At 35.2% G+C, this 14,834-nt stretch overlaps 1 protein-coding gene across 5 annotated transcripts; it reads left to right on the top strand.

The window, feature by feature from the left end:
- Window positions 1–448: 448 nt before the first annotated feature.
- LOC109200182 (nuclear GTPase SLIP-GC-like) lies at window positions 449–13,300 on the top strand. Of its 5 annotated transcripts, none has more exons than XM_019355655.2 (24): window positions 449–699; window positions 842–923; window positions 1,094–1,206; window positions 2,125–2,163; window positions 2,791–2,832; window positions 2,946–2,984; window positions 3,388–3,412; window positions 3,571–3,657; window positions 3,969–4,056; window positions 4,834–5,050; window positions 5,158–5,373; window positions 6,534–6,740; window positions 6,833–7,008; window positions 9,418–9,511; window positions 9,594–9,681; window positions 9,799–9,920; window positions 10,174–10,347; window positions 10,434–10,588; window positions 10,697–10,814; window positions 10,927–11,035; window positions 11,141–11,271; window positions 11,538–11,619; window positions 11,809–11,886; window positions 12,028–13,300. In XM_019355655.2, the coding sequence occupies exons 2-24, from the start codon at window positions 857–859 to the stop codon at window positions 12,042–12,044; spliced, it is 2,484 nt and encodes an 827-aa protein (XP_019211200.1). In that variant the 5' UTR covers window positions 449–699; window positions 842–856; the 3' UTR covers window positions 12,045–13,300. The 5 variants fall into 5 exon arrangements, with proteins under 5 accessions (XP_019211200.1, XP_019211199.1, XP_019211201.1 ...); XM_019355654.2 differs by having other exon boundaries at window positions 836–923; XM_019355656.2 differs by lacking the exon at window positions 2,791–2,832 and having other exon boundaries at window positions 836–923.
- The last annotated feature ends 1,534 nt before the right edge of the window (window positions 13,301–14,834 follow it).

Here is a 14,834-nt window from a genome sequence, read left to right as displayed (position 1 = left end):
GGAAAAGAAGGCATGTTTGTGTGAACCACAATCATTTTATGTAGCGATACAACATTTGAGCATGTTAAATACGCCATTCTAAAAACACAAACACTGATTAAGCAACAACTTTCAGCCAAGATTTATAAATTATTTTTCCTTCATACTGTCAGTGAATCTACTAGCTATACACCATAATTCAGCAAGTCAAACTTAACAGTTACATTTATCTATTGTGGGATGGTTGTGGCTGGCCCGATGACTGTGACAGAAAATAGTGGCAATTTCTATTTTTTTGATACTTTTGAGGATTAAAGATGGTATTAATAATTTTTTTGTTCATCACTCAACATCGTTTCACTCCTCTGTTAAAAAGTAAAACAAAAAAGAAAAACAAAACATTTGCTCCGAGGCAGGTTGTTACCTGTCTGCCAGCCACACCCTTCTGCGCTGCACAAACACCTCCTCTTCCTGGTTTTCTCAGTTCACCGTTCTGCTTTTCCCTGCACCCGCTTTACTCATGTTGGATTTACCTTTTCTATTATATGTATAGATGCGGTTTCAATTGTGCAGTCACACAGTTCCAATTTGATTTTAACCGTATCTGTTTGTGGACTTTGCTTTTTGCTCGATTTTTATTTTTATTTTTTCCTGTTTGTGCCTCACTGCTTCCCTCACATCTCCGTCAGCAGCCTTTTCCTGCATTACTTCTAACAAAAGGTGAGCAGTTTGAACTGCTGAATCTGAATTTAATATCATTGTCTCTGATTATATATGCATTAAAGGAGAAGTTGGTCACAAATGTCTAATCTTTAAAGCAGTACTGTCTGGTTAAATATTACATTTTATATTTCAGTTTCAGTTTCATTTCTTGGTCATGGATGATTTCGTAAGAAACAAACTGCTTGAATGGGGGCTAAGTGAGTGGGTGGAGAAATTTAAAGGTAAAGTATTAACGTGAATCCGTGATGGGTACAGATATTGATTCCGATGTGATCTGTTAACTGTAAAACAGCTCATAGATCTGTGCTGATTGCTTTTTCACTCATTAACAAGAATTTCTGAAGCAAGTTGAGAATAAACTTTATCTCTGCAACTTTATTTTTAACTGCAGATGAACAAATCGATGCTGAAAGTCTGTGTGAGCTTGATGATCGAGAAATTGATAATTTGATCACAAAAGCTGGACCAAGAGTGAAATTCAAGAAGAAACTCAAGCTGTTAAAGGTAATTAAGTTTTTTTTTTTAATGTTGCTATATACAGAGGTGAATTTTTGTTAGAATTATCTGTATATTTAAAAATGCACTGGCAGTAATAATCAGTGATGGAAACAACAGTGACAAAAGTAACGCTGTTACTTTTTTCAGTAACTAGTAATCTAACTATTTGCTATTTCTATCGTTACAACGCTGTTACTGTTACTAACAAGAAAATGTGGTGTGGACGTGTTACAGTTTTTCAACACACAGATGGTTGAAGCTGTCTTCAGCTAATTTATAGTGGAGACTTTAAATTAGATAGGTTTTCTCCTAAATACTATTGCTATGTTTGCTGCAGGAAGAAACTGTAAAAGCTGCATTTTCTAAGGAGCAAAAACAAAAAACTCCACCCTTTCTATGGGCTTAAATTGTGGTCATAAATATTTTGTACTTGTAAATCAAATGTGTAGTTGTGAACTCAGTTTTGTAACCTTGTAAACCAGAATATCTGACATTTTTAGGTTTGTGCATCTATTTGTGTGTGTGTACAAAAAAAAAAAAAAAATATGGATTTTTTTTAAGTAACGTAATAGTGACTTTTCCTAGTAATAATTTACTTTTAAAATATTGTAACTCAGTTACTTCTTCAAAAAACTAATTGAGTTAGTAACTACTAACTATAACGAATTAATTTTTCAAAGTAATTTGCCCAACACTCGTAATAATATCTAGCGCAATTTTTGTTAACTCTTTACTAAGATGGATTTGCAATGTTTTGATCGTGCTAGAAAGAACAAAACACAAATCAAGAAACAGTCATTTCTTTTCAATTAAGTTACAAACTATTTTGTTGCCTTGAGATTCAGTATCTATATGAGAAATACAGTTTTTAGTACATGTTTAAGTGCTCAGTATTGTATTCGGCTTTGCACTTTTTATCTGCAGCTTGAACAGGAGCATGAAGAAGCAGCTGGTCTGGTTCAGGTAAGGATTTTACTGAATTTCAGACATATTAGCCAACTGCCTGAGACAAAGGAAAGCTCCATTTTGTTGCCTGTAGGGTAACATACTGATTTTTATATTAATTTTAGTACCTCCGATTGACATAACCGAATGTCATTACTGCCGACGTAAATTACAGTTTTGCCGAATTTATGTTTACCTTTCAGTTTTACATTTCCCTCAGTGTCGCCTGTTCTGGTCGTCTTTGCTGGTGTCTCTAGCTTCAAATGTGTCAGAACAGAATCACCAATTACCAGAGTTTGATGCCTGGCAGGTGTTTCAAAAAGTGGGGAAAAACAGTTAGACACATGAACAGGTTGGTGGTGTGCCAGGGGCTTCTGTTTAAGACTATGCTTCCTCATCATCATCACCCAGTCATCCTGTTTCCCCGGCTGCTCGGGACAATCTGCCAGTGGGAGCTAACTGGGCCTACACTACCTTTGGCTCCACCGGCTAAAGGGGCCTGGCTAGCTATGTGATTTTTGAGGGTGTGAAGCAGTCTCCAATTCTGTGATCCTGGCCTCCTGTGTCTCACTGGCAGTAATTATTTGTAGAGTAATTTTATTAATTCTTAACTAATATAGATTTGAACTGTTTTTACTGTTGTAGGAAGAACAAACCTCAAATCAGGAAACAGTCATTTCTTTTCAAGTCAGTTTAAAACTGTTTTTTCTTTCAGATTTAATGTCCATATGACAAATACAAATTTTAATACATGTTTAAGAGCTTAATATTAAACACTGCTTTGCACTTTTTATCAACAGTGTGAACAGGAGCATGAAGAGGTACCTGATGTGGTTCAGGTAAGGGTTATACTGAATTTCAGACATTTAGGCCAACTACCTGAGACAAAGTAAAGCTCCATTCTCTGGTCTACAGAGACTGACCACACAGAAACCAATAAATGACTGAATCTAAAAACTTAATTCATAGAAGGTTGGAGAATATACATTTTGCCCAGCTCGGGGAATCGCCAACAATCTCTGTAGGTCTTTGTGACTGGGACTTAATAGAATTGTCTCATAGATGTTTACTAAGAAAAAGGTAATTTATAATATATTCTTCATCAGTCTGCTGGTTGAAAACATAACTGCATTTAAGTTTGTTGATTGTAAAACTTGTATGTTAGTGTCCTTTAAATGTTGTTAAAGAGCAATGCCAATGCAAATAGTGATAATTTCCTGTATAACTCATATTCATCCTCAGGTCTTGCCATCCACAAGTGATACAGGTGAGACACATGCATCGTATTTATTGCATCTCATATTAGTCTGTGATTTAAAGGCACCAATATTTTTTTGCAATCGACATAACTTTCCTAAGAATAAATTACAATGCTGAGAGAAACACGTTTTTTGTTCTTATTTTTTGTTGTTTTTATCCAATCAGGAAAGAGAAAATCAGACCTTCAAAGTGATGCCAGCAGGTTGCAGTCACCAGCTAAGCGACAGCGTCAGTCAATGCCAGGATTTGCAGGTATTTATGTTTCTTCTAAACAGTGTCATGGTTTAAGCCACTATAGGGTTAAATTTCTGTGCAGCACAATTTGTCCAACATGTGAGTTTCATCTTTGCTAGAAATTACTTTTTCTTTGGCCTGTTGTCAAAATTTAACAGTCACATGATGCATGGTATAGTAAGTTTGATTGGTAAGTGGTCACATTATGCTCCTCATATACTCTAATTCACACAGGTTTGTTTTGTTTTTTTTAAACATGAGATTTTACATTTTCTGGTTATTCTAGTCTATAATTCCTTCTAAATAGTTTTTTACTTTTTTGTCCACAGAATCAATCATACTGTCTGATGTAAAAAACATCATGACATTTGTACATGCCAGACTAAATGACCAAGACAAACTCAGTGCTTTCTTGAAGTAAGTATTTAGTTTTTTTCATATTTTGTAATGTATGGGCCTGGTTCCACTCCTGATCATGTGACAGTTTCACAAATAGATCAAAGAGAGATTGTTTTTAAAGAAAGCAAAGATGCACCAAATATCTGTAAAACATCCTCAAAAGCTGTTAGTTATGTGTAATTTAGTCACATACAGAAGATGGTCCCCTTTTCAAGAGTCTTGACACACACAAAAATAAGCAGTATATTCAGATAATCACAGCAATTAAAATAATTCAGTCCAAACAAACTTTCTGAATGTCACACTCGTTACAGCAAGAAACAGTCACAGGAATGAGTAACCACATTGATGAGGATTTAGAATCAATACTAATTGCATGTCTTTGGACTGTGGGAGAAAGCCAGAGTACCGGAAGCGAACTGAGGCAAACATGGAGATAAACTCAAAACAAAAAGGCCCCCAGCCAGATGGTGGTGTGAGACAGTGCTAAATGTCATGCCATCGTGCTGCTAATACTTGATCCCTTTTGGTTCTTTGCTTTCTTGTGTCAGATTGTATGACACAGACTGCTGACATACAGCAGTACAATTATAGATGCTGAAATAATTCAGTAGTAAAATAAAACAACATACAGTTAACAATTTGTGGAACCAGTGTATAAAACTGAAATATCTAGTAATGATTCATTGAATAATCACTACCATGATTATAACTCTCTTTGAAACCTTTTGACGCATGCTTAAAAATGTTTTCATGACTGAATCGTTTAACCATGTTTAAAATATTGTTCAACAGGAAAAAGATCAGTGATTTGGAGACAGACAAGAGGGAGCTGGTTGGTGTCTTTGGTAAAACTGGGGCTGGAAAGAGCTCTTTGATAAATGCCATCATCAAAGAGAAGAATCTTTTACCCTCAGGAAGCATCAATGCCTGCACCTCAGTCATGATAAAACTGGAAGCTAACACACACAGCTCAGAGTATGAAGCAGAAATTGAGTTCATCACAAAGGAGGTAAAATAAATTCTCAAAGTTTGTTTAGTATTTGTGTTACAGTGCAGTTCTTGGAGCTTAAGGCTGGGTACATACCTCAATAAATGGCATGTCATCTATTTTTGTAGGAGTGGAACGATGAGTTGTGGTCATTTCGTCAGTTTCTTCGCAATAAAAAAAATCAGGACAAGGAAGATGAGGATTATCATGATGCTGTTGAAAAGCTGTCAGCACTGTATGGAGAAGACTGGAGAAGGTCCTTTGAAAACCTCATGGATCGCAAATATTTCAAAGAAATTCCAGAATTTCTCGAATCCAGGCGGAAGATTTTGACATGTGAATCAGTAAGACAAAAACTCTGACATTACTACTATAACAGACAGCCATGATAGACCACACACTGGGGATGCTGGAAAGGACACACAGGTGAAACTAGGACAACCTGGACACAAAAGGGAACTGAAAAAATTAACAAAAGACTAAAACTAGAATCATAACTCACTTCTGAAAATAGCATGCAGCATAGATTCAAAAGTCCAAAAAACAAAACACTGAAAACAGATCCAGTGATCGAAACAGATCTTAGTGAGTTTCCACAATGATCTTTAGATGATCGCATTTCCAGAAAAAAATCTATTCTTGTAATAACTGTGATTAACAAGACCCAAGACTGGTCCAGGTCCGTTATGTAGAGCATGGTTTTTATTTTTTTAAATCGCAGTAAGAGCCTTTACCTCTTCACACAACAGTGATCAGTTCCCTATTTTAACCTAGTTTTACACTTTAAATTGCTCCGTAGAAATTCACTGCTGAGCAAACCCATATGTAAAAGATATATATATCTTATAAAGTTTGTATCTGTCTTGTGTGAAACTTGTATGAAAAGCATACAAGAGTGAAAACAGATATAAGATCCCTTGAAAAATTATATAAATGAAACTTGTATGTTTTGGATACTTCCTAAAACAATATATGAAAGTAATGAGAAAGTGGCCACTCTCATGAGTAAATCATATAAGCCTTATATGATTCACTATATGAAGCAAGCCAAATCTGTTTTTTCTATTTCTTTTCCATATGGGAAGTCAGCAAAGACTGAATCAAAGTGGCCACAAACTTAACTAAATCAGTGTAATTAATGTCTCAAAGTGGTGGACAACTGTGCAAAATGCCCACATGCTAATAGTAATACTTACTGTTGAGACCAAAAGTCTACTTAGTGTGATTTAAATAAAAAAATTTTTAAATAAATCATAAAAATCTATTTTCATTTTGGTTTTGAATTAAAAAAACAAAACTATATTGTCCTATACTTCTGTGATACACATGATTGTACATGACACAATCAGATCATTTAAATCTAAAATTGAAAACTAATTATTCAGCTTTTAGTGATTCAATTTCTTTTAGTATTTTTTTATGTCACTGACTTTTTAATGGTTTTTGTAAAGCACTTGCATTGAGGACTGAAATTAAACTGCACTGCTTTTACTATTTATTGCAGGCTAATGAACTTTCTGCAGAATTTGTCAAGTACACAAGAAGTGATTCAAAGCAAGGAGAAGGTAATGAAGGAAAAAAGTGGTTTTGGCCACTAGTGAAGTGTGTGACTGTCAGGGTGCCAACCAATCCTTTTCTCCAGCATGTCACACTTGTGGACCTTCCTGGAAATGGTGACTGTAACAAGAGCAGAGATCAGATGTGGAAAGGGGTAATTCACATTTACTGTTCTTTGCTTATACTGTGTTGTCTGTAAACAGTCATCTTTCTATTAAGCACTGAGACATGTTATTCTCCTTTCAGATAGTTGGAGATTGTTCTACTGTATGGATTGTGACTGAAATTAATCGAGCAGCATCAGAGAAAGAGGCCTGGGATATCCTGGAAAGTGTCAGTAGTCTGATTGGAAATGGTGGCGAATGTCAGCAAATTCACTTTATCTGCACCAAGTCTGATCTTCTTGATGATTCAGATGATCTGTAAGTATTTTTTGAATGCTGATCAATTACATGATGTTTCCATATAAGATCAACGCAGGCTAGAGAAAAAATGAAGCACAGGGTTGAGCCTTTGTTAGAACATTTGGGCCAAAAGGAGTCTCAGAGGCTGATACAATTTTATAAAGTTTACTGAAGATGGTGGACTGAGTAATAAACAGAGAGGGAGCGGAATAGCGGAGAGTGGGAAAGGCAGTGGTAGAGGGACAGCAAGAGAGAAGAGGGTGAGCAATAACTGGAGAGCAGGAGGAGAAAGAGATGAAACTGACATCATAGTAGCTTTAATGTATGTTGCACATAATCTATGAGATTATAGGAAATCATGCATATCCTGGTCCTTACAGTCGAGTAATTCAACAATTTTACATTGTAAAGCAAAAGTGCCATTACACAGTCCTTCAGCAACAAAGTTAAAGTAGTTGCTGTGACAAAAAAAAGAATTTGTATGTAAGCATGTCAGCGTGTGGTGACGTCACGATCCAAGTAGAACATGGTGGTCTCTCTCCGAGTGCTTTAAGAATAAATGCTACCAGTCTCCGATATTTGCGAGTTTGTTTGTTTTTTTAACAGTCAAAATAAATACATTAAACAAATAACGTCATATCATTATAAACTGGATCCGCAAGGCAGACCTGCACAACTAATGTGATGTTTAATAGGTTTATCTACAATGAAAGAAATATATAAAATGAACTGGTGAATTAGTGGAGAGCAGCACCCTAAGGTGGCAGAGAAGCAGTGCCACAGCCAGTTTTTAAACACAATTTAGGCGATGACCATGAGTTACAGGTGTGCGACAGCCAGGGAAAGCTCAGCTTCGTCAGAAAGAGAGCCTCCCATATTTCCGCCTAAAGGCCAAGGCTACGTCCACACCTACATGGGTATTTTTGAAAACGCAGCTTTTTCTATGGGTTTGGGCTTTTCGTCCACACGTAAACTGTGTTTTGTATCACTAATAACTGAGATTTTTTAAAAACTCGTGCCAACATGGAGATTTTTGAAAACTCAGTTTCTGCGTTTAACTGGAATACAGAGATTTCGTCACAATTCCCAGAATTCACAGCGCGGCCCAGCCAATTCCAGTTTCCCACTCTTGCTGGGTCACAAAATAAACTTTCAAGATATTTTCAGGTGAGAATGTAGCTGTGTAAACTTCAAGTATGTGCTTGGTTTATCAAAACATCACATATTTGCAAAAGTGCTCCGACTTTTTCGGAGACGTCTGTTACCCACCAGCTCGATAGCTCGAGAACAGCGAACTCCTGGCACATCGTTTTCAAACCTCCCCTGGTCTTTCGCTACTCAGGTTAAATATGATATATAAGTCACTTAGACGACTGAAATTTTTATTGTTTGTTTTTTTTTATGTTATGTTATGTTATGTTATATTATGTTATTTGTTTGTGAGTAAATCATTTTGGCTGAGATTAAAATTATTAGATTAAATAAAACTTTATTAATCCCTCGGGTGGGTTCCTCCTGGGTTTTTACACAGCTGAATAAACGTCAAACAGAAAACTGATTAAACAGAAGTGTGAGATGATCGAGAATTTACTCCAGTGTCCTGCTATATGTTAGATAGCAAAGACGGCTGAGGTTATTAAACTCCGAGACAGCTGGTGACGCAAAACTGAAGGCTAGATCGTCAAATTTCACAGCCACTCACTTCCGGCCTACCCGGCCTCCTGAGGACCCGGCCCATGTAGACTGCGAAGGCCGTCTACAGCCCATGAATTTGGTGAACTTCGGACATGGCTTCTACATTAAACACAAGCCAAATCCCGATACCAACGTGTCATTGTTTTTGAATAAATTTAATTTTTTAAAATTAAATATTTGTATGCTGTATGCATCTTGTCTATTCCTAAATTGTGAGTCTACACCAGCCATATTTCACTGCGCTGCAATTTATGATTTTGAATCACTCAGACTAATGTGAAATTGTAAACTCCAAGAGAGCCAGTAAGGCAAAATCCAAAATACTGTCTTTAGTTATTAAAATTTCAAATAATGAAGGCACTTGAAAAGTAACACAAAATTAGCTGCCTTTCCAGAAAAACAAAAACTTTTCAGAAGTATTTAAGGTTTTGTGTTTACTCGTTCCCTCCCAGGCTTCTAGACTTCTGATTTGCCAATATTTCTAGAAGGTTAGGATTTGGCATGTTCTTGACAGCGTTTGACTTTGTTTTTGCGTTTACATGTGAACAGAGATATTTTTTTTAAACTGCACATGTGGATGGGTTTTTTTAAACGAAGACAGAAAATCTCAGTTTTCAAAAATACCTGTGGACATGTGGATATAGCCCAAGAGTAAATCAAAACCACCCAGCCTGCCCCAAATTATGATACTAGTGATGATGGTAACAGTACATATATGCAAATTTCTTGTAGTTCATCAGCTGATATCCATGATCGAATAGTTAAAAGAAACATGCAAGCCAAGGATGGAGTAAAGAAAGCATTCAACAAGCGAACCAGGATTAAGGTGAGTTTTATAGGCTGACAGAAAATAATACAGACTCTCCACAGTTGTAAGGATGCTTTAAAATTAAATCATCTTTCCCCAGAAACACTTCACTGATGACAGTTTCAAAGTGTTCACAGTGAGCTCCAGAGAGTTCCTAAAAGGGAAGCATCTAAGTCCACAAGAGACCGGTAGGTGAAGTCTCAGTGCACATGTTGTTTTAGTTTCCTCTGACTGAAAGAAAAATTATTTATTTTGAATTATAGTGTGTAATGTCAAACTGTGGCACTGAAATTTCTTCTTAACAGAAATAACCAAACTTCAGGGATTTTTGCAAGAGCTCAATGACTGTCACTCTGAGACAGTAAACTATGTGAATGGAGCTTATGGGATTCTGTCTTTGATTCAAGGAGCCAACTCCAGAGGAGTGGTAAGGTCAAGTAAAAGATACACAGCAACATTCTCTTACATTCTGGGATTTCTCAATTGTCTTTGTGTTTCTTATTTAGTTTTTTTTTTTTTATTTAAGAATTTATGGGTTATTAATTGTCTCATGTATTTTTGCTGTTATATTTAGTTTCTCAGGTTCTTATTGCAGAAAAGTGATTTTTAAAACCAACTGAATTCAAAAACCTATAAGAAACGACAAGTAGTTTTTATGGTTTTATTCAAATATTTTTCAGGATAGCAAAAAAGGTGAGGTGTGTGCAGAACTTGAGAGAATCATGAACCTCCAACTTGAAAATGTCCGAAAAGAAATGGAAGAGACCTATATGGCTTTTGAAAAATGTCTTAATGATGGCGTTGAGAAATCCAAACGTTCATATGGAGAAAAACTCAAGAACTTCTTGTATCGTGTATGTATTTTAAATATAGTTACAACAAAACAACAGATTTGACAGGAGTATGTATTTAAATTATTCTGTTTTCTTTTTTGTTTTAGGGAAAGAAGGGTGGTGCTTTTCACAGGGTACTGAAGTGTGTCGTTGAGAATGGTGGCGTCCACAAACCAAAGAACGGGACCCTAATAAACCTTAACATGAAGTTGGCTTCAGGTCTGATTGACAGCATTGATGAAGAATTCAGAAAGACCTTCCCGTAAGAAAAAACAATTTCTAAACAGTCACATAATATTATTCAAGATAATTTATAACATTTAAACTTGCCAATTCTGCCATTAATAACCACAATGTTTATATGTTTTAGAAATGACTCAGAACGCGGAGCATTCAGTGGAGTCATCAATGAATTTTCTCTTAACACTGATTCTCTGACTGAAAAGTACAAAAGTGCTGAACTGCAGTTCAGGTTTCTCAAGACAGAGGTAAGAGATGAAACTTTACTGTCTAAACTAATGGACAGTAAAAGGAAAAATGTTTTATGACTTGATGTGATTTAAAATGATGTTCATCCGTATTTCATGTTTTGTGTCTAAGGAAGAAAAAATTAAGGCAAAACTGAACAGAATGATGCGGAAACAGAAGAAAAGAGTCTACAGCAGTCTGATAGAGACAATTGAAGACATTATGGAAGAAGGCTACAAGAGTAAGAAATAAGATCAGAGATTCACAACTTGGCACTAAAACACATAGTTATATTTATCATTATTCAGTAAGAGAAATCTGATTGGAGCTTTCTGTCTTATTGTAGAGGCTGCAGAATTTGAAGGAGAAGGCGTGCTGTACAACATGAGGGAGACTATTGAGAACCATGTGCACTCAAAGAAGGACATGTTTGAGCTGGCAAAAAATACCATGTTGGAGAAGTTGCACAGTTTGATGGTTTGTCATGTTTTATGAAGAAATATTATGACCGTATTTTGTTATAATTCACCCAAAGGCTTTTTCTATGTTTAGCTGGAATAGAGTTATACAAAAATGTATGTTTCCATTTATATTTTAAATCCAGCCTGAGAAACCGAATTTCCCGGAGGAACCCACCCGAGGGATTAATCAAGTTTTATCTATCTATCTAAACCTGTAAATGTAATTTTATTTGACTTCAACACATTTTGATCTGTGATAAGTAATTACAATTTTTAAAATAGGTAAACATCCTGGAGATTCTGAAGAAAATTATGAAGGAATCCATTGAACGTTCATTTAAAACTGATGGGAGCTCACTCCCAGGTAAACAGGACAGTTTGCTGTAATTACATTTGATAAAACTTCCTTCCTTTTCTCTTTATCTTTACAGTCTTGCAACTGATAGCACAGTCTGTTTACCTATTTGTCTATCTATTTTTAAATTAACTTATAAATTACTGAGTGACACTGTGACTCTGGCGGGAAACAATTAAAAAATGTTTTGTTTTTCAGATGTTTCAACAGAACTTGAGATGGTGAAGAAATATTGTGATCAACTTGCAGCCAGTCTAGACGATGAAACATCACTGGGTAAATCCTTAAATGTCATCATCAGTATTACATTAAATGTTTTAAATTAAAAAAAATGTCCTTAATGGAACCAGTGGAAACCAAAGTTTCTATTTGTTATCGCTCTTTGTTAAACCTTTTTTTCTGTTTTGGATGTTTCAGATTTGCTGACTGGGTAGAAACAGCAGAAGTCTGGACACAAACAGGTTTTCCCAGAGGAAGTGCTGATTAAAACAAAAAATCATCTTTGATTGATTTTGTCTCAATCATTTTCAGTTGTTTTTGTGTGGTCTATTTAAAAGTTGTTTGGTGACATTTGACTTTGATTTTGAAATGTCTGTATCTTTAATGATTCAAATCTTGAGGCTGACAGAGAAGTTTGAGGAAAAACTGAAAGAGATTTACATTACATCACTCTACATATATTTCAAATCTATTTTAATGTTTTTATTTTATGAATTAAGTTATGGCTCATTCAGATGCCAATGACAATTATATAGCACATTTCATTACATGTAATATCAGTCTACTTGACACAGAAGACAAAAACATGGTAACACTTTATAATACAGCCCACAACTAAGGTGTAATTCCCCTGTAATTAAATGGAATATCAATGTATTTTATCTAAAATTACAATTAAAATTGTGATTGTATTTACCTACAAATATTTAAAGGTAGGGATTTCTGAAATGTTTAGTACTATAATCTAATGAATCCTAAAATTGATCTTGTAAACTTTGAGACAGGATTGGTCAGTTAGGGTAAGTAGCTCCATCTCCATGCAGCTACAGGACTAGTTTTATCCCTCTACATTGTGTCCATCTTTTTCCTCAATTTCAGTAGTTCTTTTCACTGTGGAATTAATTGTCTGATTATGAGATTAAAAATAGTTTTTCATCTCAACCTTTCACACTCAAATATGTGTTTTTGACAGGTTTTCATACATTAGAGCCACAGCAGAGGGTGTTTTTCTAGAAAACAATATCTGAATTAGGATAAGATGGATTTGTGTATGAGAAACACAACTTGTCATAGATTTATTTGTAAAAGTTTTGTTTCAAGGACACATTCATACTTCTTGTCATGCTCTTTAATTGTAAGTTTCTTGCTCACAACAACATTTCTGACCTGTCATCTATGTTTATTCTTCACAAAAAAATATTACATAAACATTGTTTTGGCAGTAACATCAGCAGACTCTGTTGTGATATTTTGACAACATTGTGTGCTGTTAACAGAATTTGACCTCTGTCACACCTAACAGCCATTGTTGTTGTTATGCAGGTCTTTCCAAGTATCCTGTGCCATTTGTGTCCCCACAAAAGAACTGGGTGTATTTTGTATAAAAATATATTAACACATTATTTCTAAAAGCTTGTCTTAAAATGTTAATCCCAATTTTCCTTTGCAATAAATTCTACATTTCAGGAAATATTCTTTTCTTTTTTTAGCATGAGTATCCTAAAACGGCATCATTTTTGTTTAAGTTCAGTTGTTAATATAAGTTATAAAAATCTGACAAAAACATTTGACCTTCTTCATTACAGTTTTACAGCCACACTCATAATATTATAGCCTGATGTTATTTTATTCCACTAAGACATTTTTCAATGCTTAAAGTCATTGAAATAACTCCCTGAATAGTCTTTACTCCCATGATGCCAGGTCTCTCTTGAAAATGAGATTTTTAATCTCAATGAGATTTTTTACCTGGATAAATAAAGGACTAATAATTACTCTTATGGAAATCCTTCTGAATTGGAATTGTTTTTTGTTTTTTGTTGTTTTTGTTTGTTTACTTTCTTTTGTTTTTTGAGGGAAATTGTCAAAACAAAAAGAACCAGAATAAATATCAATCTTTTCTCAACCTTTTCCTCCATTTTTCTGAATGATTCACAAATGTGTTAAAGCATACCCTGTCCACCTTCTTATGGTTATTTACAGTATAAACTGATACTGCATCTCATAAGTCAGTGATTCTTAACCACTGGGCCGTGAGCCACTCCTTGAGGGCTGGAAAAAATTTTTATTTTACACCTGTGTCCCTGTCCATTATAAATAATTTCACTTTCAATACAGCTTCCCACCACTTGTTGGGGGTTGTTTAATCAGCCTCAATAAGCAAGCAGAAGAAGATAGTCTGCCCGCTGTTTACAAATAGCAAAATATATGGAGAAGTTCTTAAAATGCAAAAATGAAGATAAAAGTGACAACCCCCCTTCCCAAAAGGCAACATTTTTGCGCAAGTACAACCTTGACTTCCTGAAGTATGTGTTTGTGAACGGAGGAAACGAGGCGGACCTGAGAGCCCAGTGTGCGAAGTGTGGACTAATGCTACCCAACGAAGCAGTGAACTGATTTTACCTGTTGCTGTATATATGTGCCATGAACTGATCGGAGAGGCTGCTGCAAAGAAGCTACTGACCATCCCACTCTCAAACGACACTGTGAGCCACCGTATTACAGACATGGTCTTAGACATACAGCATCAGCTTCTGGAAAGATTAAAAAGTACTACATTTTTCTCTTTGCAACTAGACGAGTCCCTTTTTTTCTTGTCTCTTTTGCTGTAGTAAAATTGAATTATTATTATTTTTATTATTAAGCTTGATTGAACCTTTCAATTTCTACTTGCAGTTTGATTTGTTTCATGAATTGTTGACCTGTTTGGCATTTTTTTTATGTCCAGGTTCACATACAAGTAATAAATAAATGTCTTTGTGATTATTACATTGCATTACGTCATCATCCTGTTTATTTGGTTTTAGTTGTTAAAATGAAGTACATTTGATTTAGTTATTAAATATAAATCAAACCAAAAGCAACCTCAGTTTATTGAATACAGTGTTAACATCTGAATGGGCCCTGGGCCACTTTGTAGTGAAAAAGTTGGGCCCCGAGGTAAAAAAAAAAAAAAAAAAGGTTAAGAACCCCTGACATAAGTAATAATGACTAATTTAAGCATT

This window comes from Oreochromis niloticus, linkage group LG4, assembly GCF_001858045.2.
Source record: "Oreochromis niloticus isolate F11D_XX linkage group LG4, O_niloticus_UMD_NMBU, whole genome shotgun sequence".
NCBI classification, from domain to species: domain Eukaryota; kingdom Metazoa; phylum Chordata; class Actinopteri; order Cichliformes; family Cichlidae; genus Oreochromis; species Oreochromis niloticus.
This window is presented reverse-complemented; position numbering and strand designations above follow the sequence as displayed.

What these genes read in the sequence shown, in the direction of transcription:
- LOC109200182 (XM_019355655.2), top strand. Translation starts at nt 857, where the DNA reads ATGGATGATTTCGTAAGAAACAAACTGCTTGAATGGGGGCTAAGTGAG. An exon ending in GCCATCCACAAGTGATACAG is followed by an intron (nt 3,413 to 3,570) that starts GTGAGACACATG and finishes TTATCCAATCAG; the next exon opens with GAAAGAGAAAATCAGACCTT. An exon ending in AAACTCAGTGCTTTCTTGAA is followed by an intron (nt 4,057 to 4,833) that starts GTAAGTATTTAG and finishes ATTGTTCAACAG; the next exon opens with GAAAAAGATCAGTGATTTGG.